Raw genomic sequence first — 25,065 nt, 5'->3', positions numbered from 1 at the left:
GAATGGTACGACAAATAGGCTGGCAGAGCTGTTTTCTGGAAGGCGCCGGCATACGATCATGTGTGGTCTGGCCCTTAATGGTAATGGGGAGGTAGGCAAACGACAGCGCTACGCTACGCGACAGTTCTGCCGGTTGCCTATCGTAGCTTCGCAGGCGCTCGAGAAGGCTCTCTAGACTGGTCTGGTCTCTCCCTTCCTCGGGGTGCGGTGGGTGTCTAAAAATCACGAGAAGACGTCACGAGATGCACGCGTCTCCCCGCCCCGCCGACTCTGGGCCCTGCTTCTGTTTTCAGAGAGGATTGCGAGCAGAAATAGCGGTGGGAGGGGGGCTGTCTCGGGCGGCACTGGGCGACGGGGCTTGGACGGCAAGGTCCCGTCTCGTGTTGGGGCAGTGCGGCCGCGGCCTCACATTGGGGGAGAAGACTGGCTGCGAGGCTTGCTGCCTCCCCTGTCTTATTTCTGTCCCAAATTTTGGTAACCATCCAAACAGCCCTCTACCATCCCCCCAACGCAATACACACACAAGGGTGGCAGGGTAGAGCGGACGGTCGATTTCTCATTAGCAGCATTCAACTTTCGTGCTACAGAAAAGAGGTCTGCAGCTCATCCCATGTCAGCCGAAGCTGGGAACTGGGAGCTGGGAAAAAGCCAAACATTGTGATTTTCTTCAGACTTTGTATTAAATTAAAATAATTTTTTTGTGAAATGATAAATTAGGTAACTATTTATTCAGACAAATTCAAATAGATATGAACTTCAAAACAGAACAATAAAGTTAATAACAGAAAAAAAATCACAGCAAATAATAATTGAGTCACCATTAACAAGCATTTTATGAAAAAGGAAAGGAAAACCCTTATTTTAAACAATATGTTTTTGACTTCTATCAATATACACTTGACTAAATGGTCCTCATTATTAAACAAGAAGGGAAGTGCCAAAAAAATGCTTCTAAGAGGAACAGCTGATCTAGCCTCTATGAATAGAAGTTGAGAAAAAAGAACTAAACTAACATTTGGCCCTCATCAAAAGATTTGTAAACTTGGATAAAGCATTTTAATGCAACCATGGAACATCTTGCAGAAGGCACATACTGACAGCAAAAACATGCCAAGCCATTTTTCTCTAAAGAGGTAAGCTGAAAATCAGCTTTAAATGTAACTTTGATAATATCAGAATGTACAGTGATACATGTTAAGCTCAATTGTTCAACAATACCTAAATTTTTTAACTAGCAGCAATTCCCAAAAGCCACAAAATCAGCTTTAAATGTAACTTCGATAATACGTATCAAAATGTACAGTGATACATGTTAAGGTCACATGTTCCACAATACCTAAATAACAAGCCTCAAATTTTACTGACAGTCATCAAATAATGTTGGATGCTCCTGTCATGCTCCTATCAATCACAGGATAAAGATGATGGACAAACAGTGATATTACTAATGAAGATATCATGTTTATTTAATCTATTGCTTTTAAATTTATGAGGGTTAATTCTAAGAAAACCTCTGCAAACTTTCCTCAGACTTTTGTCTTCCCAGTACCTGTCTGGTTAATGATAGGTGTGTGCAGCTTGAACAATATCAGACCATCCACCAAGACTCCATCGAGTCTTCTCAGTTGACTTTGATGATACATGGTCTTCCAAAGATCAAGATACCTACTTGATCAAGGAAAAAGTAACTAACAGCCCTTGTAGCCCTTGCATTGCAACATCCATCCTTAACTTTGTAATTAAAAAGAGATAGAATAAACAAGGGGAAGAAAAATCTAGAAACCCAACATACTAAAAGCCACTAAAAGCTTTTCCTCACAAAAAAAGAAGTTTAAAAGAAATACTGCTTGTTACCTTCCTACATGAAACAGAATTTTAAGCACCTTAAGATAAAACAATTGGATTTATAGAAGTTTCTCAAATATCACAATGTGAAAACCAGAAGCTTTAAGATGCACTTTGGAAAGTGTTTACCAAAACTTTTGTTTATAGTCAGTCTTGGTTGTGGGAGAAGATCACCACCATTGGGATGCGTCAGTTGCTTAATTAACAGCTAGAGAACACAACTCTGCTTGAAAATTTTGAATGACCTGCTTTCCAAGACAAGAACAGTGAACCTTCCCTCCTCCAATCACAGGATATAATCACATAATACTTATTCCACAAAAAGTATAGACCCTTTCATATTTTTAACAGCATTATCTAGGTGCTGATTCTTTGTAGATTTGAAACTTCTGTTTTTACATACCGGTATCACACTTACACATGAAATCTTCTCTCTCAGAAGAAATTAATTAACTTGGTGATAAGAAAGTATAATATAAATGCCACTTTGAGCAAACAAATTGAAAAACGCATTAAAAGGGGAAAATATACGTCATTCAATAAGAACACTTCAGTAGCACAACTAAAAATCAATATTGTACATGAAACATTAAATCCAACCAAAACAAATATTTCTTTCCACCTCTCACAGAACATACATCTCATCACATGCTTTTTGCTTACTTTTCAGACTAGAGCTATTTCATAGCAAGTTTATAGCTTTAGTTTAGTAAAGCATATTCTTACCCACAATTTAACGGTGATATGAGATAATATTTATCCCTCCCAACGAGAGCACTCCAAGCTTTAAGAGTGCACTACTTACTTAGTAATCATTAAAATCACAGAAGGCCAGTCTTTTGCTTTATCAACCAGTCTAGGGAAGAAAAAACAATTACATATCTTTAGGTTCCACACAAGTAGTTTCTTTCTTCCGTGATATTTGACCAAGTTCTTCTTTTTTTAAGAGTTGATCAATCTGTAACAAATATGAAATGGAGTCATGTAAAAGTAAGGAGAGCTTGGTAATTTTCATTGCGTTCATTTCAATTAATTTTATTCACCTGTGCTTTGTACATATCCTTGACATCTTGAAGATCCAAGCGAAGCTCTTGAGTCTCTTCTAATTTCTCTCCATACAGCTGAAGAAGGGCATCATATTCAGTTCTCAATGATGATAACTGAGAGGAGAGTTCCTCTTGTAAATGGATGCTTGAATTCAATCGAGTTTCTTGCTCCTCTGCACGTACAGAGAGTGTTGATAGTTCAGCTGTCAATGCACATCTTTGGGCTTCTCGTCTAGAGAGTTCCCATTGCAGTTGTTGCACTTCACCTACAATTTGAATGAATGAAGAAGTAAGCAAAATGGAGGCTTCCAATAGCTGATCCTAATGGACATGTGATGGACCTGTGTACCTTCACGAAGTTTCAATTGAGACTGTAGTCCTTCTAAGACTGAGGTAGTGTGATTTAAACGTACGCTTTCATAGACATTTCTTCCTGACATAGAAGTAGTTTCGAAACCTTCATCTGAAAACTGATGACAGCGAATCAGTAAATGGAACTGCTTTACATGCACTTCTGCAAAAAATGTTGTGGTAATTTACTTACGACTGGCCAAGCTACACTGGAAACAGATTCTGATATGGATTCACGGCCAAAACTAATGGTTGGAGAGGAATGGCCCGAAGCAACAACCAAGGGTGATTCCCTTTTCCCTAAGTCTGTATCTCTTTCTTTATCCTGATCTAGAGTCCTCTCACGATCAGTAAGTTGTTCCTGAAAAAATTTCGGGCATAGCAGCAAAACTTATACAGTATATAACAATTAAAAACAATTACACGCACATTAACACACCAAAAAGAAACAAACAAAGAAACTTACCTGCAATTGTATACACCTCCTCTTCTCAGCTTCAACAGCAGCTCTCTCAACACTTAATTGATGGTCCACTGAGGATAGCTGTCTTTTTAAGTCATTTACTTGGCTTTCAAGCACATTTCTGCTTTCTTCAGACAACTTAGTTGCTCTATCCAAAACAATTTGAAGATTTAATTAACAACTACTAAAATCAATTCATAAATAAAAGTTATGTTAAAAAACTAGAAACACAAACCTATCTAATTCTGACTGAAGTTGAGATGAGCGGTCTTGCATGGCTTGAGAGGTTTGGAGAGAAGCTGAGAGCTTGTTCTCTAATTTAGAAACTTTACTGCGTAGAGTAAGTAACTCTTCACGTGCTCCTCGCTCAGCTTCAGTCACTTGTTCAAGTTGAGATTGAGCTTCAGCTATTAACAGAAAACAAAGCATGAAAAACGAATGAAATGCAAACTTGTCTTTAGATCTCTGCTGACTTAGAAATTACCCAGAGCATCAGAGAGACTGCGTTCTTGTCTTTCCCATGCATCTTGCTGTGTTTTGCTGCTGGCCTGGAATGTTTGCAACTGCCTTAGCAATGGCCGGGTGGCTTCAGACAACTGTTGGGACAACTCCTCACTACGACGCTCTGCACTCTCAAGTCTTTGGAGAAGTTCGCCTTCTCTCCTGCAACAGAGAAACAGCGGTTTTCCGATAAATCTTTCTCTTTTCTTAAATGTATAATGGTAAGAATTCTGGAAAAGAACAAACCTGCTCTGTTGGGACTCAACTTGGGCAAGCTGCTCTCTCATAGTATCCATCTGAGCCATAATTTGACGCTTGTGTTGCTGTGCTGCAGACAGAGCAGCCTCAAGTTCAGCTCTTGCTGACTCTTCAACATTTTCTCTTGCTTCTTTGACTCTTTGATCAGCTCCTTCTTCACGAGCTCTAGCATCATCAAGTTCCCTATAACAATGTAAAGACAGGAGAAATAATATGACAAAGTCTGATCAATGTCTGGCAAAATAGATGTGATAGATATGAGATGGTATTGAGATTTTACTGCTTTTTATTGCTATATGTGTATGTTTGAAATAATATACCTACTTTTGAGTGCTGTCTAAAGTTCCCTGAGTGCTTTCGGCAAGTTTTTGAAAATGGTCTCGGACTTCTTTCATAGCCAGAATCTCTGCATCTTGCTTTTTCACTCGGGCTGTCAGTTGATGGACAGCTTCAATCTGTGAACGTTCTACATCTTCTTTTGCTGCTAATGATCGTTTTAGGCGTTCTATTTCACCAGTCAAATTGTCTACTTGCTCCCTGGAAATTAACACAAAAATAAAGGGAAGAAATCTTGAGCACATTATACACTTGTAAGGAGGAAATCCATGCACACCTGAGAGATTTAATAGTGGAATCGTTTTCTTTTTCTTTTGCTCTTAGTTTCTTGATAAGGTTGCTCTGTTGCAACTGTTGGCGTGATAACTTTTCTCCTTCCTCCCGTAACTCCTTAATAGTTTCATCTCGTTCTCCTACATGCTCAGTCAGTTCATGAGCCAATTCTGATTTAGATTGCTGCAGTGTGAAAATTGAAAGATGAAGGTCAGAAAGACAACTAGTGCACTTCAAAAATGGATATTTTATGAAATATTCACAAAACGTGAAACATAAAGCATGATTGTAATGAATGAATCAAATGTTGTTTTGATTTAAGTGTGCAATCAGACCTCAAGCTGTCTCTGTAGAATATCCTTATCCCTGATTGCCTGTTGGAACTTCCTCTCAAGCGCAGATAAGCGGCGCGTAAACTCTTCATTCAGACTTCGGGATTCTACTAGTCTGGACTGCTGGGCATTTTCTAGCTGACTGAAAGACACAATAAAACTTGTTTTGATGGGGTCTTATATCAATGTATTTTAGTGACCTCTGATCCTCACCTTCGCATTTCCTGGTAACTCTCTTGTAATTCCGCATGAGACCGACTTAAGACTAAAAGCTTTGTCTCTCTTGCCTCAAGCAACTCAGTCATTTCACTCAGCCTCTGCAAAAAGTTTGTTTTCATTTTTGATCAAGATTACATAACAGTGCCAGAAGATCGGCATAATATACACCCACCTTTAGCAGTCGGTCCATTTCAGAACTGTGGCTGTCATCAGATCCACCGCTGGATGCCTCAGATGGTTCCCTTTGATGACCTGTGAACAGGTGTTTTAATGTGATTGGGTAAAGATTGGCCAACAGATGTTACTGGAGGCACAGTTTATGAACAACTGGTTAAGGAGAGACAGAATATAGTCAATCAAAGAGTTATAATAATTTTCCAGTACAGTTTTCAAAAAGTAATTTAAGGCTGGTGCGTCAGTTTATTTGTGAAATAAGTTAACTGGCATGCAAAAGAATACAAAAAAGTGAAATGATTAAGGGTTGTCTTCTTGCAGTGTCCCAAAAGTTGTATGGAGGCAACACATTTTAGATAAGACTAATACAAAGAAAAATAGTTTATTTGGTCAATATATACCCTATGGCAATGGCAGAAGATTGCGGTCAACACAAAGATGGCGATCTACAACACATCAAACTGCCAGTAAAGATTCTGAAAACTGCCACTAAGGAACAAAATGTTGCCTCTTTGAAGTTTCCAGATCAATTTACACTAGCAATATAAAAGAGACACAGATGAAAATGTTCCAATAAACAAAAGTATTGTACGCACCAATTGTTAAAAGCAGTTCTTTTAAAAAAACATACAAAAAGTATTTATGCTTCATTTGTGGACAGAAGACTGAGTCACAAAATCAATAACATCTATAAATGGCCTCTGGAAGGGGGAAAAGTAATCTCTAGGAAAGTGATATACAAAGTCTCAAGGTACACGACGTCCATGGTTGAATAGCTTGGTCTAGCGAACTAGATAATACTGAAATTGTAATCCTCAGAGGGAGAAGTCCTATCTACAACATAACCAAAGAACTTAATACGGCAAAAAAGGAGATCATGAAAACATCATGAAACTTGTTACAAAGTACCTTACAGAACAATGCTGACTTTATTACAAACATTTAAGGAAATGAAACAAGATCAGATTCTCAAATAAAAATAAACCTTTAGAAGCTAGTTTGAATTGACAAGAGGGAAACATTTGGAAGCTTATAGAAGGTAGATTTTGAAAATAAGCCACTAAGAAATTCTTGGGTTAAAGATACACACAAAACATTTATAAAAACATGTAACATGAAATTAAACTGGCCAAAATTTACAAAGGGAGCTGAAATGAACATGTAAGCAAGCCAAATAAATGCAACCAAAACCATAAGGCAAAGTGTAGGTTGGAAAACATATTCAAGACACTTGATGTAGGGTCATAAGATTTCAAATATTAATAAAGTTTCAATGTGAGAAAAAAAAGTTATCCAAATTAAGGCAGATGTTATTTTACCCAGGGAATCTCCACATCAGTCTTTATTAACAGCCAACAAAGAGTCAAAGAAATCAATGTAATGTCAATGTACCAAAAAACTCATGAGATTTTCTTTTCAATCAGCATTTGAAACAGGGATGAGTAAAATGGCACATCACATCTCAGTTTCCAAATATAGCAAGTAGGTTTGTTTCATTAGTCTGAATCACTAGGTGCGTCAGATTAATGAATAACCAAACTTTAGGGTTTGACAAAACTTAGCAAGCAGCGATATGATAAATGATAATATAGCACATATTAAATAGCCCACGCCAAAAAAAAAAAAAAAAAAGATGAAACATAGAAGATGATGAGGGATAACAAGAAAAGGAAGGTAGACAAGGGAAGAATATGCAATAAATGTGGCACGTACGTTCTCTAACCATAACTTTGACTAGATATTAACAACATCTTAATCTAAAATTTTAACCATTACCATTAAACAACACTTTCCTCATAATCTGAAACTGAAGAAAACATAGCCATGCAACAACTCACATGTCTAGTTTTTCTTCATTTAATTCTATTTCCAGACTTATTATCACACTTGCAAAAATACTGTTCACAAAGAAACTGCTGTTCCCTTCCCATTCTAAATTTCTTTTCTTTTGCTTAAAAAAGGGTGACAATGCTGTCCGTGAAACAAGCCAATTAGAAATTAGGAGCCACTAAGGACCAATAAAAAAGACAAGCATCAACAGTTCAACATGATTTTGAGAAATTAAATAGGAATAATAAAAGATTCCAAAGCAAATATGAATAATCAACAATTTTAGTGTCACTAGTTTTCATTACACAGCGAATTAAAACAGCTGAGAGCTCTGGTATGGGATGTAGCATATGTTTCAAGCAAGGAGACAGCCTGGGACTAAAAAAGGGTCACATGGACTACAAAATGTTCTACAGATTCCAAAATAATTGAAAACTCATTTGAATCATGATTAAATGTCAATATGGAACCAAATAGCCCTAAATAAACGAACATTACCGGCGATACCTTACAATATACGTAGTACACAATTACTCCTTGAGGCAGGAATGCAGACAATTTCATCTACAAGCCTCATTGGAAAGATACCACATATGGGGAAACATATACCAATGTAATCATGAAAAGATATCTTGGCAATTGAAGCAGCATAGGATGATATCATTTTGATTGTGCTCCAAACACAGGCAATATATAGATATATATTTATGTATAAATATACGCAAGAGTAGTCAAAAACAACCAAAAAATGGAACCTCCCTACAAGTTCTAACAAGAGACAAGTGTGAGCACAGCCAACGGTTACCTAACTTAGTAATTGTTTTAAACTTAAACAATCAATAATGACAAATAGGTTTTCAATGATAATACGACCAAGTATGTCAATACATTTTGATGAAAATTTCAGGTCAAGTCTTTCTAGTAAGCTAAATCATCGACTGCACTGTGAATGTCATACAATTTTGCTCAGATGGCTCAGAATTAAATGAAGGGAGGGATGCACAACACAAGTTTCCCATATGTCAACACTTACAATTTACTCAAAGACATGGGAGTTTCAAAATTGAGTCAAATCCAATTTTACAATCAAGACCAGAAAATTTTTAAGGTAATGTGAAGCAACAATTTACACTTCAGAGTTTCAGACATTAAAACCACTCTATACCAGTAGAGTCTTTTAAGTCACACTCTGACAATTTGCTAACATAATCTAAATGCTCATTCTAATAGACTTCACAGTAAGAACCATACGTGACTCTTTAGAAATAGGAGCAATTATGGGTTTAAACAGTAAATCTAAAAAATACTGAGATTAGCATGAACGCTAGTATGAAAGCATTACCATAACAGTGGCATTGTTGAATTGCATGCCTCAATTTAGCCTTCCTTATTTGACTACACCAATACTCAGCCATGAAAAAATGATACCATTATAATTGTGCTTCCCAAGCCCTACAGAAATTCAGTCAACATTGCATATGAAATGACTGGGTCTACCCAGTTAGCTGTGTCACTCAAAGAAGCTCTGCTATGCTAAGCTGGTCAATTGAATGGACTCAGGACAGTCCTGGGTGACGGATCTCTTGTCAAATGGCCTTTGTTCACAAGAAAAGTTGTTGTTTTCTAGAAGTCTTCTTTGTCTTCGTCGTCGCATGTACACATACAATGAAACACACGCAATGAACGATAGGAATATGGCAACAGCAACACCTCCAGCAATGCCAGCTGTTTCAATAAGGTATGCTCTGTAGGTTCCATCAAGCATTTTATACTCACATCTGGTGCCCCAGAAACCATCAGCACAAGAACAACTATATACTTTTCTATCATGAGAGAATCGTATCTCAACACACTCTGCTCCATTAAGACAGAAGACCTCTGCTAATTGAGAAGGACAACTATAAAGTGCGTCATGCTCTGTTATGTTGGGACGTGGTGTTGAGGGTGGCCTTCGTGGAGGTGTTCGTGAAGAACATGCATCACAGTAGCTCAGCCTCAGGAGGAAGATGAAAAGCCATAGTAGAATTACACCAAACTCCAAGTCGCGAAAGTGAGCTGCAGAGAAAACCATGCCATGTTGGTATTGTATAGCTGCTATTGATGCCACAGTCCAATCAATAAGCTAGTGGAAAAAATCCAAAGGAGGAATTGACAATACATTGAAATTTCCATGCAAGTAGACAGAGGAAGCAAGAAATGAGTTCATCACCCTAGGGTCATTTAAAAAAAAAAACTGCCTCTCCAATGGAATTAGATCCAATCACTTAGAAGATTGAAATGTGCCTCTAGGCATGAGAAGCAAGTGCACAAAAAATTGATATTGATTCCATTCAGTTGTTCTTGTGCACATTGAGAAACCACATTATTTTTAACATGAAGGATCAAAAACAGAAAGAACATTTAAGTACTGTAAGTACCAATTAAGATCCGGATATTGGAACAATTAGATTAATAAGCAGGTTGCTCCTACTTCAGCCTCTAACAGCCAATAAGACGTTTGTTGAACATCTTTGATAATATATAATGGGTTAGATTACTGCAGAAAAACAAGCAAAGCACACAAGAAAACCAGATGAAATACAAATAATAATGGGAAAGCAAACAGAGTGCAGCCAAGCTAATCATGCTTTATAACAATTCCGCACACATCTACTTACCTTTAATCTTCCCAGAAAATTTAAGCATATCCACAGGACCCTGGGAAACTCTTTGTAGATGTTTTGCTGGACTCTGTCTAGAAGCAGTGCTGCTCCCATCTCCATTAGGGCTAGATATAATTTCTATATCAGATGAAGTTGTTGTTTCAAGCTCGTCACCAGAGGTATGACCACTTGTTTGTTCTGACCCCAACCTCAAACCCTGAAAACATGTCACAAGTTTAACTAAAAGTACTTTTTGTTACTAACTAATTCTATGACAATGAAAGCCTTACATCAGAGCGACTTTCAACAGATACAGGAGAATTGACTCTTATTTGGGCAGAATCATCTACCATGGCATCAGCAAGAAGATTCCTCACATATCCCGAGGTGCTTTGCTGAGACTGACTGTCACTTCCTGGGATAGTATCATCTGAGCTGCTTCCAACTAATGTCCCTTCACCACTGCTGTCTGTCAGAGTTAGTCCAGAACCTCCTCCGTCAACGTGTAAGTCAGAGCCTACATCGAGTGAAGATTGTTTTGGTTCTTTCTCAACTGCTCTGGGGGGGGAATCTTTTGGTTTGGTTGAGGTCTTCTTTGGACTTGCAGGCAGTTTCATTGAAATGTTTTCTAAGCTGCTTTCATGAGATTTAAATGCAGGACTTAGTCTCTCTGATGATTGCTGACTTGTGCTTGCCCAGGATGACTTTGAAGTTTGGGGGTATTCAGACCGAATAGTATCCGTGGAGGAGTCAAGTAAAGATGATACAGATGAATCAGTTTGTCCTAGGAAAGAAAAAGAAGGAAGACAATGGCAATGAATGGAACAGTGTTCACCTGACAGTGCAATTTTGAATGAACATACCAGAAATAGAACTAGTATTAAAGTCTGAATGCCCGGCTGAGTCAATGGGTTCCACATAACTTGTGGAGCTTTCCATGGTAGAACAGAGCAACCCATGAGGTTCAAGTATAGTTGCTTGGGTCATGGTGCTTTCTGATGCTGATGCAGAGGCATAGCTATCATCAGCAAAGCTTACATCATCATCTTCTTCTGGGACAATTTCAACACTATCTGGGGATGCGAGGTTGTCTGAACTAGGACATGGCCTGCAAGCAAGATGAAAAATATAGAATCACTCGCAACTGTGAAAATATCATCGTAAAATGACAGTGGACATACCTGTCTAATGGAGGCTCTAGTGGAGAACATAAGGATGTACTACTACTATGGCTCCCTAAGACTTCCACTGACGCACTATAACTTTCTGAACTTTCAGCTATGACTTCAACAGAATCTGGAGAGCCAATAGACACTGGCCTAAACCCAACAGATGACTAAAAGGAAAAATAAAAGCCCAAACAAGAATAAATAAAAACATTCAATTGAAGTGTTATAATAGATATAAGTACTGAAAATAACTTACAGCTAAAGAGGAAGCAGATAATGAAGTTGGCAAATCCGAGTCCGGGCTTGCAGTACAGCTTGTCGACCCAAGGATTTCGACACTATCGGAAGATCTGCGATCACTTTCAGAAGAAATGACTGAAAGTCGATTGTTGCTAAAACTGTTTCTATTCTGAGATCGCTCACAGTGCTTGTCTTTTCTCCTTCGTTCAACTTCATCAGAGAGTGGAATGGAGGTAGTATTACCACACTTATCTGAAAACAATCAAAGGCTTATTGTTAGAAAAATAGGAGTGTAGTTTTGTTGCAAACAAGAACTCTGGAAAAATTTAAGAAAGAGTACCATCATTAGGGGTAGATGATTCTACAACAAGTTGTGTTTTAGAAAATACATCCCGGACTGTTCCATCATCTTCTAAGGCTAGCTCAGTGTCAACATCTGTATCTATATGAGCTGCTAATAGCCTGGAAACTGCACTTCTCTTGGGTTGTTGTGAAATGGGGCTACTAGAACCCTCATCTGAATGAGTAAACAAGCGAAGTTGTTAATAAAGAAAAAACAAGAAAAACAACAAAAAACAAACTACAGTTTGAAAATCAAATTTACCTCCAGGGGACGGCAATGGTCTTGGATTTTCGAAGAAAGAGCCAGTGAAGGACCCCCAAAGACTAGAGGAAACTGTCTCTTGAGGTACAGAAAATGCTGGATTCTTATCTGGGGAACTATCAGCCTTAACACCCCAATTAGAGAAAAAACTGTCAGAGTCATCTTTGCCTAGAGCTGAAACTTAATAAAAAGTACTTATCAGTCAGATAAAATGCAATTAAAAACAAAAAGTAAAAATTAGAAATCAGTGATCTGGCTTACCAGGTACTTCAATTTTATCAACACTGTCCACCTCTTCTTTAATATCAAGGGCCTTATCTATGGCTTTTTGAGCACCTTTCACAGCTGATTTTGCTGCAGTGACAAGTTCAGTAGCCCCAAACCAATTCATGATTATTAGCTTTTACAAGTAAAACCTGTCCAAGGAAATAAAACATATTGTAAGTAAGAGTAACACATTAATGCCAAAAATGATGATCCAATGAGAAAAGAAGTCAGTAGAATCTTTGAAAAATACTTCTTAAAGACAAAATAGTGAAAAACTAAAATGAATAAGGTCACTTAATATTTTGAAATAATGTGTCACTCGGCCACACCTCTCAGATGATGTGCTACCCTTGGTAAAGCAAGATAACAGATAAGGCAGTGGTCCTCAACTAGAATGATAGATCTGAAGTAACATACCATGGAATGGACATGATAAAATAACATCGACGTAAAGTGTTTTAAAAATACCATAGAGTATCAATCTAATGAGAGGAATAAATCATACTAAGTGGACAAATTAGTGTTTATAAGTCATACAGACAATATACAAACAATTACACATTTTTTTTTTAAAAAAAGGACAAATTAAAGATGGCAGTTTAGAGAAAATTTTAATAATGAGATCACATGCAAGGAAAATTCTTCCTCGGTACAATTAACATGTAGTGGTCTCCAGAGTCTTTAATCTGAAAGTAGACTGTGTCCTAGTTGAGGTTATGTAAAATACTGATAGGGTTAAAGGTTCCTTAAAAGATTGTAGCTTAAGTTTGGGTAGAAGCATCCAGTGTGGAGCAATTTCAATGCAGATTTGGTGGTTCCTACGAGCATATTTTAGAGCTATTGACAGGTACACAGACAAAACATAACCCAAGATTCAATGATCCAGATTATATGAAATTCGTGATGTCACATTTATTTCTTTCAGTGAAAATATCAAAGTAAGTGTTAAAGTATCTGAAAACCAGAGAAAATTCAGTTTGAGAAGTGTATTTTTTGTTTATGTTTAAAACGAATGACAAGCCTACGTCAACGTCGCATCCACTAGTAATACATTAAAAAAAAAATACAACCCACAAACAATCGTAAGCACGCAACTATTCTGCGAAACTTTCTATGATTAATAATTTACGTCTTCGCGCGTCACATTGGCTTTGAACAGCCTCAATTAACTTACCATTACAAGAACGTCAAAGCAGAGGACATCAGATGCAAGTGCCAAAAACTTCTTCGGTTTCTGAATACATTTGCCGATTTCTTCCGGACAGATTTCATAAGATAATTTCCCCAAATAGATTGAAAGTGATAATAACATGATACCTAAAGTTACACATTAGCCAAAAATGTTCCCACAAAAATTTCCACAAGAAATAAGACGCGAGGACGTCCTTTGATGGGGCGTGTGTAACCACGAGTTGAGATCAACAAACTGAGTTCTGTTGTCAAGAACTTTCGATGTAAGTACGAGCTGTTTACAAGTGATAAAAATATTTCCAATTTAATTGATCTTTGACAGAATTAGGCCTGTGCATGTCTTGAAAATCATGCCACGTGCATTCAGGTAAACAATGACGATATGCATTGTTGGATTGGCAGCAATGATAATCCTACGCAGGCACCAACCTTCTCATAAAAATGGACAATACAAAATCCTCAACAAAGTATTTACATTGCAATAATGATTCTTAATTTTCAAAATATTATAAAAAAAATTCATGGAGCTAAACTGTGGCGAGTTTAGAAGATTGAAGGAAGGAGGTTTTTCCGTACAAAGCTTATTGGGTTTTAGGTTGGGAGCACTTTTCCCGTCGGACACGTCGCCATATTTTCCAGTTATTTTGCCGTATTTCCGTAATTTGTGTGATGTTTTGCTATACTCGTGAACGGAATCTGATCATTTCGTCTCAAGCACTTGCCGGAGTAGTCAAAGGGTGCCTCCACGTAGCGGGTTACAGCACGGGACAGGATGCTTAAAGGGTGCATGGTATTTGTCGACCCACATCGGCAGTTGCCCCAGTGGCGCAATCGGTTAGCGCACGGTACTTATAGACAGTGGTCGTGAGCAATGCCGGGGTTGTGAGTTCGAGCCTCACCTGGGGCATTTTTTTTCTGGGACATTTGTCGTGTTTCATTGACCTTGGGTTTACCTCGGTGTCCAAAAAGCTTGACCGGTACTTAGAAACGCCACGGAAACCTACACTATGCTTCCAAAAAACAGAATTGGAAAACCACACTTCAGCATGCATGTTTTGGAAAACTTTGTGATTGTCTAATTGAATATCCGTGACACTGTATCTTGACTGACATTCAGCCGAACAGCGTCAGAACAACAAACAATAAACCTTCAGCTTGTAATCTGGACACAAAATGTTAGTTTGGCTGTAAGTGATATAGATGATTCTTTAACTTTTTATGTAGGGCAAATAAAACAATATTACAAAATAATCTTGGTGAATAAGTTTACTTGCAAAATATTCTGGTAAAGACCAACTGAAAAACACAACATTAACAACAACAAAGCAAACAAAAATGCCTGTTCCGGGTCACAACAAATGGGACGGTACCAGCCCTATAATTTCGAGTTCAAAGTTGTGCAAATGTGCTAGTACTAGATTTCTTACAGTTTGACTGCTTACTGCCAAACGCGAACACTACGGCTGGTCACGGCGCTTGTCTGAAAGTTAACACCCCGCGTCGCTGTATTCCCTTTCTATTTGTTTTTCTCCATAAGTTACAGAGGCTACCATTTGCTTGGACTGGTTGGCACCGCCTTGGCGCCGCTGCCCTTCAGCATTGCCCGCAGACCGCGCGTGTATGACACGAACCTAGGGACCTAGGCCTGCCTGGCAGCTAGACGCCTCGCCCAGCCTGAGGCTGCCTGAGGCCCGAGTATGCGTGCTATGTACGGCCAGGTACGGCGTTGGGGCCACCCTACCTGTTGCTGGCGAGTGGGACGGCACTGGGGGCAGCATAGCATGCGCGATGGGGCAGCGGAGGGGCGTCGTGGAAAAGGGAAAGGGGGGGGGGGGAGTGGTGTCGCCCTGGCGTGTCTTGGCCTGGTCTAGCGTAGTCTAGCGTGGCCCGATGTGCCGGGTGCCTCCGGGGACTGGGAAGGGTACGTCATAGTGTCCCTTTGTCTGGCTACCTTCCGCACCAGCACACCACCAGTTCACAATGGAGGTGCCGCTCTCTCTCTCTCCCTCTCTCTCTCCCTCTCTCTCTCTCTCTCTCTCTCTCTCTCTCTCTCTCTCTCTCTCTCTCTCTCACACACACACACACACGCGCGCGCGTTTGTTGCTTTTCTCTAATGTTCCTTGACGTCGCTGAAGGTGGCTTTCAGTTCGTACCGATAGTACGGATACTACGTACTACGTTACCTACATTGTAATGACACCATTGGGAAGGCCGTCTGCCCAAATGCCTTTCCAGAGCCATTCTTGCCCTTCCCTCTCCCGCCCCCCGGGCCCCGGCTCCAACCTTGCGGAGGTCCACTCGCCCATCCCTCCCCCTGCGCCCCACGCTGCCGCCACCAGCCGCCGCCGCCGCGCCAGTCGGGTGTAAGCCTTGGTGGTGCGCGGGTGGCCTAGCTTGACGGCAGCGGGTGGGACTAGAGGGCGCGACGACGCAGCGGCGAAGAGAGCTCGCAGCGGCCAGCGTGCCCCCGGCGAGCGGGCCCACTGCCACCAGTCCTGCAGAGGTAAAGCCGACGCTTTTCTGGGAACGCTCTGTTTTGCTTGGCAGGGGGCTGCTTCGCGCCACCTTGCTGCTTTGCTAGTTGCCGCCGTGTTTGTGTTTGGCGACGGCCGCGGCGGGGGAAGTCCCAAACCAGGGTCGGTGGCCCGGCGGCCCTGCGGCCCTGCCGCCAGGACGGGTCGGAACTGCGTATAATGCGGACGACGGGCGAGCGAGTTTGGCCCCAATTGATCTTTAGTAACGCCATGGTGTGCCGCGGTGCCGCGGCGCGCCTCTCCTTGTCGTGGCGCGCCGCGCCTTGCCGCTTTGTTTGAATTGGGAAGAAGGCGAGAGGCGAGCCCTCCGGCCAGCACGCGGTAAGTGGATTGAACACAGCCGCGGAGGGGGCGGGGCGGGGTGCCAATTTTCATTTGCCTTGGTATGAATAGTTGATAAGGAGCGCTGCGCCCGACGGCCCGACTGCCCGACGCGTCGACCCGCGACGGCTGCCCGCGGCCCGCCCGCCGAGGCCTGGCGAGGCCTGGCGAGGCCCGCCCCTCAGCATCCCCGCCCCTGGCCTCGTCCAGGCCCCGTCCAGGCCTCGGCCCCACAGCGTGCGAAGTCTAATTCCAGAGGCGTGGCCGAGGCGGGCCGCGTCGGGCCGAGGCGGGCCAGGCTCGTCGCGCTCGTCGCGCGCTGCGAGCGAGGGTCGGCGAGGGTCGGCGAGGGCGCTGCCGCGGGATTAGGCGGCCTGTGACTACACCCCGTTCCAAGAGGAACTGAGCCTTCTCGTCGACGCAGAGCGACGACGGGGGACAGCGCCCACACTACCTGCAGGGCCTCCACGACACACCATGCGAAGGCTGTGGTCTGTGGTACCTGTAGGCCGTGCGGTTGGGGACACGTGTTGAGTGGGACATCCATCCCATCCCACCCCCATGGGCCCTTCGCTTCGCCCCTCGCACTTCTCTTCGCCCTTTGCCCTTAACTCTTCGCTTCGCCCTTCGCTTCGCCCTTCGCTTCGCTCTTCGCTTCGCCCTTCGCTTCGCTCTTCGCTTCGCTCTTCGCTTCGCCCTTCGCTTCGCTCTTCGCTTCGCCCTTCGCTTCGCCCTTCGCTCCGCCCCTCGCCCTCCCGCTGGGCTGTTGACTCGTCGAACCGCCGAACGGCAGCGCCGCAAGTGCAGGGCCACACCAACCTCCGGACCGCTGGAGGCGAGAAGCGAGAGGGGGAATGTTTGCAGCGCAGTGCGCCAGTCGAGGCAGTCGAAGCAGTTCCCCGTCGCGCAACTTAAGGCCGTTCACCACTAGACTAGAGAGACTCTATTCGCTACCGGCGGCGTTTTGGCGCCGATTGTGAAGAGAGGGTAGAAAGGCCGCTATCGCCGTCATCTTTACGACGACTGCCCGTTCACGGCCCGTTTTTCACCTTGCCTGCCTCGCCTGCCCGGCGATTCTTCTTGGCCCAGTCGGCCAGGGGCGGGGGCAAGGGGCAAGGGGCGGGGGCCAGGCTGTGAAAAAGGCGCATCGCTTACCTCTCTCTCGACCTCTCTGCCTCCTTCTCGTTTTTATTCGTCGCATGCGTGTCCAGTTCGGTCCAGTTGAATGGGAATTCCAGCGGGTCCCAACTTTTTCTGTCGGCTCACGTAACGCCATTTTTGGACAGGCGAACCCTCGTGTCACCTTACTTGCAAATGAAACCTCGCGGGTCATCGATCGGATACTGTACGCCCCTCCCCACAAAAAAACAAATGGAGAAACATTGCTTGGGCGAGAATTCGACCACTGAATCATAAATTGTGCGCAATTAAGTGTAGTGTGGGTTAGGCTGGGCGCGTACAATGAGTGCAAGAAGTGGCGGCAGACCCCTTGTGCTTGGACCACTTCGGGCCTTCGGGTGGGGCGTATGCCCGTCTGCGGCCAAGACCTCCGCCAGGCTCTACGCCAGGCCTGGCCCCTAGCCTCGCCCCTAGCCTCGCCCCTAGCCTCGCCCCCAGCCTCGCCCCCAGCCTCGCCCCCAGCATGGCCAGGCCGCCACGGGCTCAGCACAAAAAGGGCACTCCACCTGGCTCCCCTCACGACTGCGGTCGCACGTCGCACTGGGCTGACTGGGCCGGCGCAGAAAATCTCGTTTCAGATTGGGTGCGCCCTGCGCTGCGACAGCCCTGCAGCACGTGTACACACGGCCAGAAGGGACAACACCATTTGCGTAAAATAAAGACAAGAGAAAACGGAAACAAAATAAAGCCGTCGGATGTAGGGGGAGGTTTTCCTGAGGCTCGGAGCGACGTGCCACAACATCGCGCCCGTCGTCGGCGACGGTCGGACGGGGGCCCGTTACCATACGACGTCCTTCGCAGAGCGTCATGTATTTTCATCAAGATTGCACGAGGCGACGTTGCCTGGACGACACAGCGTTGTCTGCTTCCTCCGGGCAGCCATGCGCAAGGCCCTGGGCCACAGCGTGAAAACTTAATCGGCATCCGGGTGCTCGACATGTCGTGGAACGAATCGCGCCTGGCAGTCGGTGCTCCCCGCGCACGCCCCACGCGCCAGGCGCCACGCCGCACATTTCTGACGAGACCGAGACGAGGCGACCCGCATCGCACCGCCTCCTATTGTGGTGAGAGTGGTCGAGTCGTGAGGCACGCGGTGGTGGCGGGCTGGGGCTGGCTGGGGCTGCGGGGCACGTCGGCGTGGCGGTGGTTCGAGGAGCTTGATGGCCGTGGCGTCATGGTGGCGTGCCGTGCCTTGGCTGTGGCGTGGCTGTGCCGTGGGCTGGCTGCGAGCCTCCCATTCCCTCCCTTGTCAGGACGTCGGAAGTGTTTCCAGCACTGGGGCGGGGCTGGGGCGGGGCCGGGGTGGGGTCGCGGGCTGAGGCACGGCGGGCTGTGGTCCTCCCTAACCCCCTAGCTCAGCCCGCTCCAAGTCCCTCAAGTTCACCCCCCCCCCCCCCCCCGAGCTTTCCCTCCACCGTCTGCTACGGCCTCACATCCATCCAGCTGCCCTTTGCACTTACCGACCTTGCAAATAAAGCGACGCGAAAAAGGAGGTTGTGCTCTCGTCTCCGGAAATGATAGCGCCACGCCCCGCCTGCGCACTGCCCCGCCCGCCCCGCCTGCGCACTGCCCCGCCCGCCCCGCCCGCCCCGCCCGCCCCGCCCGCCCCGCCTGTCCGAGTGCGTGGACCGCGGGACAGGCGCGGCCTCGGAGTGCCTCGCGCTGCCTCGCGGCGACTTGCCCCTCCGCCCCCCTTTTCGCCTCCCGGTCCCCTGGCACGAAAACTTTGGAAACTGGCGTACAAAGGGGGATCGGCGGGCAGCCAGCGAGCCCCGCTGAATGCTCGGAGGAGTTCCGGACAGCCCCTAATGACGATTCGAGCAGAATGTTACGTCGCTGGAAAGCCTGGAAACACGGAGCTAATGCGATACTTCACGGCCGGGCGGCCACGACCCTCCACCATAGTGAGGCGGTCTGAACGCCAGCCTCGGCGGACAATCCCGCTCGGATATTCCTGTATTGATAATCACTTGGGGGAGTTTTCCATGTCACCTTTTTCACATTCTAGCGAAATGTGACGTCACATTCCAGCGATGCAGGTGAATATCAGAGTAGAAATTGGCTTGCCCTTGAAACCAGAAATCTATGGGGACCATTATGAGTTTTTTCGATTCCTATTTGGGGGCTTTCCTGATCAGGATGTGACCGGAGTCACTAGCAAACCGGGTCTCGCCGGTTGCTGAGGAGGGCCCGATTCGGTGGGTTCGCGTCGGTGGGTTCGCGTCGCGTCGCTGCGACAAACGCGTCCCCAACATTGAGAGCGGGGAGCGCGTGAGTTGGACCGCTGGTCCCGAAAAAGCAAACAGCACCCGTCCCCTGTTCGAGTTTAGCAAGCGAGTTGCCGCGTATATGTGGGGGGCAAACAAGGCTAACGCGGCGGCGCGGCGTGGGTGGACACAGGTTCTCGGGGCGCTGCGCCCGGAGCGCCGGCCGGCCAGGCCCCGCGGCGTGGCGGCGTGGCGGCTTGGTCGCGCGGGATCATTCGCCTTTTCCCGCCGCCAGGAAAACGCAAAGAGATCGCAGGCACTATGTCCGGGCATGTAGAGCATCGGTGCAGACAGCAGACTGTCTCCAAATCCAAATCTTCAAGTGGGCTGCTGCGAGTGCGCCTGAACTCTGGGAACCCGAAGCTAGTTTGGGAGCCGTCGCCTCACAAAGATAAAGAAAAAATGCGATTGAATCCTCAAAATTATGATTGTGATTGCGTCAGATTATGTTGTTGATCATTTCACTGATTACCAAAAAGGCGCACACTGATTATATCGAAGTGGTTACCCTTTGGTTTTCCATGTGCCACCGCACAGTGGCCGCACAGTGAGGCGGCGCGGGATTATCTTATCCGACTGATGAGGCCGGACGGGCTGGCCGGCAGATTGGCCGCGGGGTCGCGAGCTGCAGCTGGACGCGTTCGTCCACCAAGAAAAGGGATGATCTTCCTTCTAGGAGGGAAACATGAACGAAAGGGAGCATGCCATTTATTTGGCCGTTCCAATTGGAAAATCAGCCAAAGAAAAACGCGAATTAGGTTCGCGGCCATGTTTAAACTTTGAAATACAATACACGCGCTAACTCGGTGGTGGTTTTCTATCCATCACTCGAATTTCACCCCGCTTCCCGGCAGTCCCGGCAGGCCCGGCAGTCGGTGGGTGCCTCTTGGCGTTTCTGGATCACGCCGCGTTTCTGGATCACGCCGCGTTTCTGGCGCGTCCTGGCCGCCGTATCGAGCGGAGGCCGTGCCTCCCTGCGGCCCGGGGGGCCGGGGCCGCACATTATCTGGGCCCACTCTCGCGCACGCATGGACGGCATCATTCCGGAAATGTGCGGGAGGGGTGGGGGAGGGGTGGGGTGGGGAGAGGCGGGCTGCGGGGGGCGAGACGATGCCGGGCCGCTGGGCCATGGCTGGGCCATCCGCCTGCGTGCCGTGCGTGGCCGTGCGTGGCAAGGGTGCGAGGCGAGGCGCCTCGCGGGCCGTAGCGATGACTCACGCATCGCGCCAGTGATTCCCACGACTGGCGGCCAGGCCGCGGGCCAGGCCGACGCACGCACACGCACTCGCCGTAGATCGAACCTCGGCCCTGCCCGCCAACGGGCTCACTGCAAAATTCACGGCGACCTCTGTCTGGCGCCACGCCTTCCGTACACGGCATGCTGGATCCGGTCGATGAGGGTGGGACCAGGTTGGGCCTGGTCGGGCCTGGTCGGGCCTGGTTGGGCCTGGTCGGGCCTGGTCGGGCCTGGTCGGGCCTGGTCGGGCCTGGTCGGACGCATGCTGGACAGGTGGGACAGGACGTCCTAGCGCCACGTCCTGCCTGATGGCCCCACCCCACGGTGGCCGGGACTTTGGCAATTTCCACTTTAATTTACTTAGCTAAAGTCGCGCGCGTGTGGTGGCGCGTAGCGTGCGCCTAAAAGGGGAAACTGGTTCTCCCGAATGCAATCGGGAAAACTCCCCAAAGGCTCCTTCCGCGGCGTGAGAGCTGCTCGCGAGTTCGAGCGCCTCGCCGACGCCCCGCCGCTCTGCCGTGGGTGGGAGTTCGTTCGTCGAGCCAGTTTTGCTGAAGACGTGTCGAAGTGGCCGTTTTTTCTCACTAATTTGTCGGCCCCTTTTATTGTTTCAAAGCCTCGTTCAAGCCTCGTTCAAGCCTCATTTGTATTTTTGCGCGCGAAATCCCTGACCTCTTTCCCGGCCGTGCGCGGCGCGGCGCGGCGCGGAGCTAATTAGCAGCTGCTGTGCGCGGAGCGCGACCTTAGCGCGGCCCTTCGCCACGTGTGGCGAGGCGGGGTGAGGTGGGGCCACGCTGCAGCTGCGGCGATGAAGGCTTTCACCCGCTTTTGCCCGACCTTGCCCGCGCGCTGTTACTCACTCGCGCAGTTATTCACTTGCGCTCTCGACTCAGCCCCACCCTCATTACACGAACTACCCTTAAAAAGAAAAGGTAGAATAAAACATGGATCTTGAGCGACGTATATAATCAAGGCCGCCCCCTCCCGGGCCACTGCTGCTTCAGTGTGACTCGCGGCGCAACCGGAAACGGAAGCAGCCCCAGCTCGCGCATTTACGAGTCCTTTTCATTTTCGTCCCACTTTCTCTCTTTTCTTTCTCCCTGTCTGTCTTTCCATCCGCCTGCCTGTCTGCGGTCCGTCGCTTTCCCGACTGCAACATTGAGGCCCAGTGTTACCGAGCGTAGCAAGCGCTCTGTGACGGGGAGGCTGGGGGTAAGGGGGGTGGGGGGTGATCGGTCTGGGTGATCGGCAGTGATGGCTCAGTGAGCGCGCAGAGCCGCCGATAGCCGCCGATAGCCGCAGCGGGTGCGAGGCTTCACTGCACGACACTTGCCTCCGCGCCGCCCCCCTCGCCTCCAAACAGCGCCCAGCGCGCCCAGCGTCACGTGATTCACGGTCGCGGGGGAGGAGAGCGGAGAGGAGGATGGGGAGGCGGTGACAGGCGGCGGCGTAAACGTAAAACACAGCGCGGGCCCGAGGCGAGGCGCCTGTCAACGGGCGGGTAGGCCGGCCGCCGCGCGGCGCTGCGCGCGGCGCGCACGGGTTGCCTCGCCGCCGGGCGCTCTGCCGCCGCCGCCGCCTCCGCCTCCGGGCGTTCTACCGCCGCCACCGCCACCGCCGCCGCCACCGCCGCCGCGCACCGCCCACAGCGCCCGCCGCGCCAGCCCGTAAAACGGTGGAAACGTAAATAAGCAAACATAAAGGGGAAAATGAACCAGCCAGTCGGCCGTGCCGCAGGCGCTGCTGGCGGGGCTGGCGGCTGCGTAGTGGCGGATCCAGACCTTAATGGGGGCTTGCACTTTTCGCCTTATACTTTCAGGGCAAAATGTAAGTTTTTGACTGCCTTTCAGGCCGCTCAGCGGGCCGGGGAAGGGGGGAGGGGCAATTCTCTATTTTTTCGCCATATCCTATGGATTCGGTCTCGGGCGGCGGTGAAGGCGGTGCTGGCGGTGGCGGCGCCCCGGAGCACTCTTTGGCACTCTTTGGCTTCGATCCACGCCGCCCGTCGCGCTCCTGCTCTTGACTTGCCGCGTCTCGTCGGCGCGGTTCAATACTCCGTCTCTCGCTCTCGTTGTTAGACTCGCCCAGTGGTGGGTCCAGTCGCTCAAACAGGCGAGGCGATGTGTGATCGTGAAGTGGGCGAGTCTCCCAGCTCATACAGGTCTTCGTCACCCTCTCCGCCCTTTCTGACTTGGAAAACACGGGGGGTGAGGGCTGCCGGATCACCTTTCCGCCTCCCAGCCCTCACGCATATTCCGCACGCATTCCCCGCGACAGGTGAAGAATGCAGCGGCCCACGCTTTCAGGCTCACGCTTTGGGGGCGTCCGTGCCATCCCGGGCCATCCCACGCCATTTCAGGATATTCCAGGCCATTCCAGGCAATTCCAGGCCGTTCCAGGCCATTCCAGTCCATTCCAGGCAATTCCAGAGGCAGTCGTGTCCGATTCAGAGTGATGGCGCACCCGCCTTCCATCCGATCGAGGTATTCGAAGCCCCTTTCTTTGCAGTTCCGGACTTTTTCTCCCTTGACACTTCTTGTACTTGCTTTCGTCAAATCGTTACCGGGCTCTGTGAGGGAGTACGGCAGGTGTCACTCTCTGGTGCTATGTCACACGGAGAATAATAAATTCCATTTCAGAGCGTAATTCTTGTAGCTCAACATCGAAAAAATATTGTAGCTCCGGTCCTGTATATCGAGATGGGAACTCAGCTGTTAGTATTGACTCCAGCACCGACGCAACTTTTTACGTCAGTCCGCACAGAGGCACCTCCCCGGGGCTGAACGCGATCGGACCGAGCGGCCCGCCACAACGGACGTCATTTTCTCCCCGATGTGAAGCAATTGTTCCGTAAGCCGATGCCAATGCCAGCACCACCGGCATGTGTGCGATTTTCAGGCAGGAAAAAAGGGAAAATAAACGGACCAGATAAACTCTGCGCGCGTGGAGCCGCGCGTGTGGAACGGGAACGGGGAAGGGGAAAAGGAGGGGGGGCTGCCGCTTCGGAGGGATGAATCCGCTGGGCGCACCCACCGAACGTTTGAACTCGCGCTCCAGCAGCTCCAGCGCGCGGCCAGGCGCGGCCCTGGCCGGACAAAAGGTGGTCGTTGTATTTTGTGTCCAGCGCCGCGTCTGTGCTGTACCAGCACGACTGTACTAGGACGGCTGTAGCAGCACGGTGCTCTCGATGGCCACGATGGTGTCACAAAGTCAGTGGGGCGACGTGGACTGGAAGTTCCTTTCATGCCCCTTGCTTCTTGCGTCGATGCCTTTCGGACTCCCGAGGTTCAAACTACGTAGAGCGCGCCATGCCGTCCCAAATTCTCCTTCTTTGCTCACGAAAGGATACTCCCGATTCTTAAAACCCTCTCCTCTCAACTTTCGAGGAGCTTTGGAAGGCATGGCTGTGGAACTTCTCGGCAGGTCGTTCTCCTCGGCCCTTTTGCGATGATCTTGAGGGTGGTTCTCCGAGTCCTTCGGGTGTGCCGAGAAGGCCGCCGTGCTCGCTTGAGCGGCGAATATCAAGGCGGCCAAGCGATGAATTTAATCAACGCGCTGGGCGGCGGAGGCGGCCATGGCGGCGCGGGCGAAGGCGAAGGCGAAGGTCACCCCGCGGGCCCGCCCCACCTGTCCCACCTGTCCGCCCGCCCTCCGTCCTCCGCGCGCCATTTTTGGAATGTTGTTGGGGGGCCGTGGCCGGGGCGGCGCAGCGAGGCGTGGCCGTGTCCAGGGAACTGTTCGCGGTGCCGTCTCACCCGGCAGCCCCCTGCCTGGGCGGCATGCCCT

At 47.7% G+C, this 25,065-nt stretch overlaps 2 protein-coding genes and 1 non-coding gene across 6 annotated transcripts in view; 2 read left to right on the top strand and 1 right to left on the bottom strand.

Annotated features, from left to right (window-relative positions):
* Positions 1-706: 706 nt before the first annotated feature.
* LOC117651255 (TATA element modulatory factor) lies at positions 707-14,134 on the bottom strand. Of its 4 annotated transcripts, none has more exons than XM_034395089.1 (23): positions 13,725-14,134; positions 12,545-12,699; positions 12,284-12,463; positions 12,020-12,196; positions 11,696-11,931; positions 11,452-11,606; positions 11,134-11,378; positions 10,561-11,054; positions 10,286-10,487; positions 9,405-9,683; positions 5,797-5,876; positions 5,619-5,722; positions 5,409-5,547; positions 5,078-5,256; positions 4,789-5,001; positions 4,453-4,647; positions 4,190-4,368; positions 3,941-4,112; positions 3,709-3,853; positions 3,436-3,603; positions 3,241-3,361; positions 2,889-3,157; positions 707-2,803 (listed from the first exon to the last, which is right to left on the bottom strand). In XM_034395089.1, exons 2-23 carry the CDS (start codon positions 12,672-12,674, stop codon positions 2,720-2,722), a joined length of 4,146 nt encoding a protein of 1,381 aa, XP_034250980.1. In that variant the 5' UTR covers positions 12,675-12,699; positions 13,725-14,134; the 3' UTR covers positions 707-2,719. The 4 variants fall into 4 exon arrangements, with proteins under 4 accessions (XP_034250980.1, XP_034250981.1, XP_034250984.1 ...); XM_034395090.1 differs by having other exon boundaries at positions 12,284-12,457; XM_034395093.1 differs by lacking the exon at positions 9,405-9,683 and having other exon boundaries at positions 12,284-12,457; positions 13,725-14,133.
* A 423-nt stretch (positions 14,135-14,557) lies between these two features.
* Trnai-uau lies at positions 14,558-14,648 on the top strand. The gene is given in 2 exon segments: positions 14,558-14,595; positions 14,613-14,648. It is a non-coding gene; the product is annotated as a tRNA-Ile (tRNA).
* A 1,466-nt stretch (positions 14,649-16,114) lies between these two features.
* The window catches only part of LOC117651170, a 64,254-nt gene continuing 55,303 nt past the window's right edge, over positions 16,115-25,065 (top strand). Inside the window, exon 1 of the mRNA XM_034394976.1 lies at positions 16,115-16,244. The gene's annotated coding sequence lies outside the window, so the exon portion shown is untranslated. The remainder of the gene's footprint in view (positions 16,245-25,065) is intronic.

The sequence above is a fragment of the Thrips palmi genome, unplaced genomic scaffold (genome assembly GCF_012932325.1).
Source record: "Thrips palmi isolate BJ-2018 unplaced genomic scaffold, TpBJ-2018v1 HiC_scaffold_5, whole genome shotgun sequence".
Lineage (NCBI taxonomy): Eukaryota > Metazoa > Arthropoda > Insecta > Thysanoptera > Thripidae > Thrips > Thrips palmi.
Note: the sequence above shows the minus strand (reverse complement) of the source record. Positions and strands in the feature narration are given on the sequence as shown.

Bases quoted from the DNA above. Each gene is read 5' to 3' on its own strand.
- LOC117651255 (XM_034395089.1), bottom strand. From the start codon at position 12,674: ATGAATTGGTTTGGGGCTACTGAACTTGTCACTGCAGCAAAATCAGCT. The intron at 11,607-11,695 runs GTAAGTTATTTT...TTTTCCTTTTAG, and splicing joins TATCTGCTTCCTCTTTAGCT to TCATCTGTTGGGTTTAGGCC. The intron at 9,684-10,285 runs GTAAGTAGATGT...TTTTCTCTGCAG, and splicing joins ATTTTCTGGGAAGATTAAAG to CTCACTTTCGCGACTTGGAG.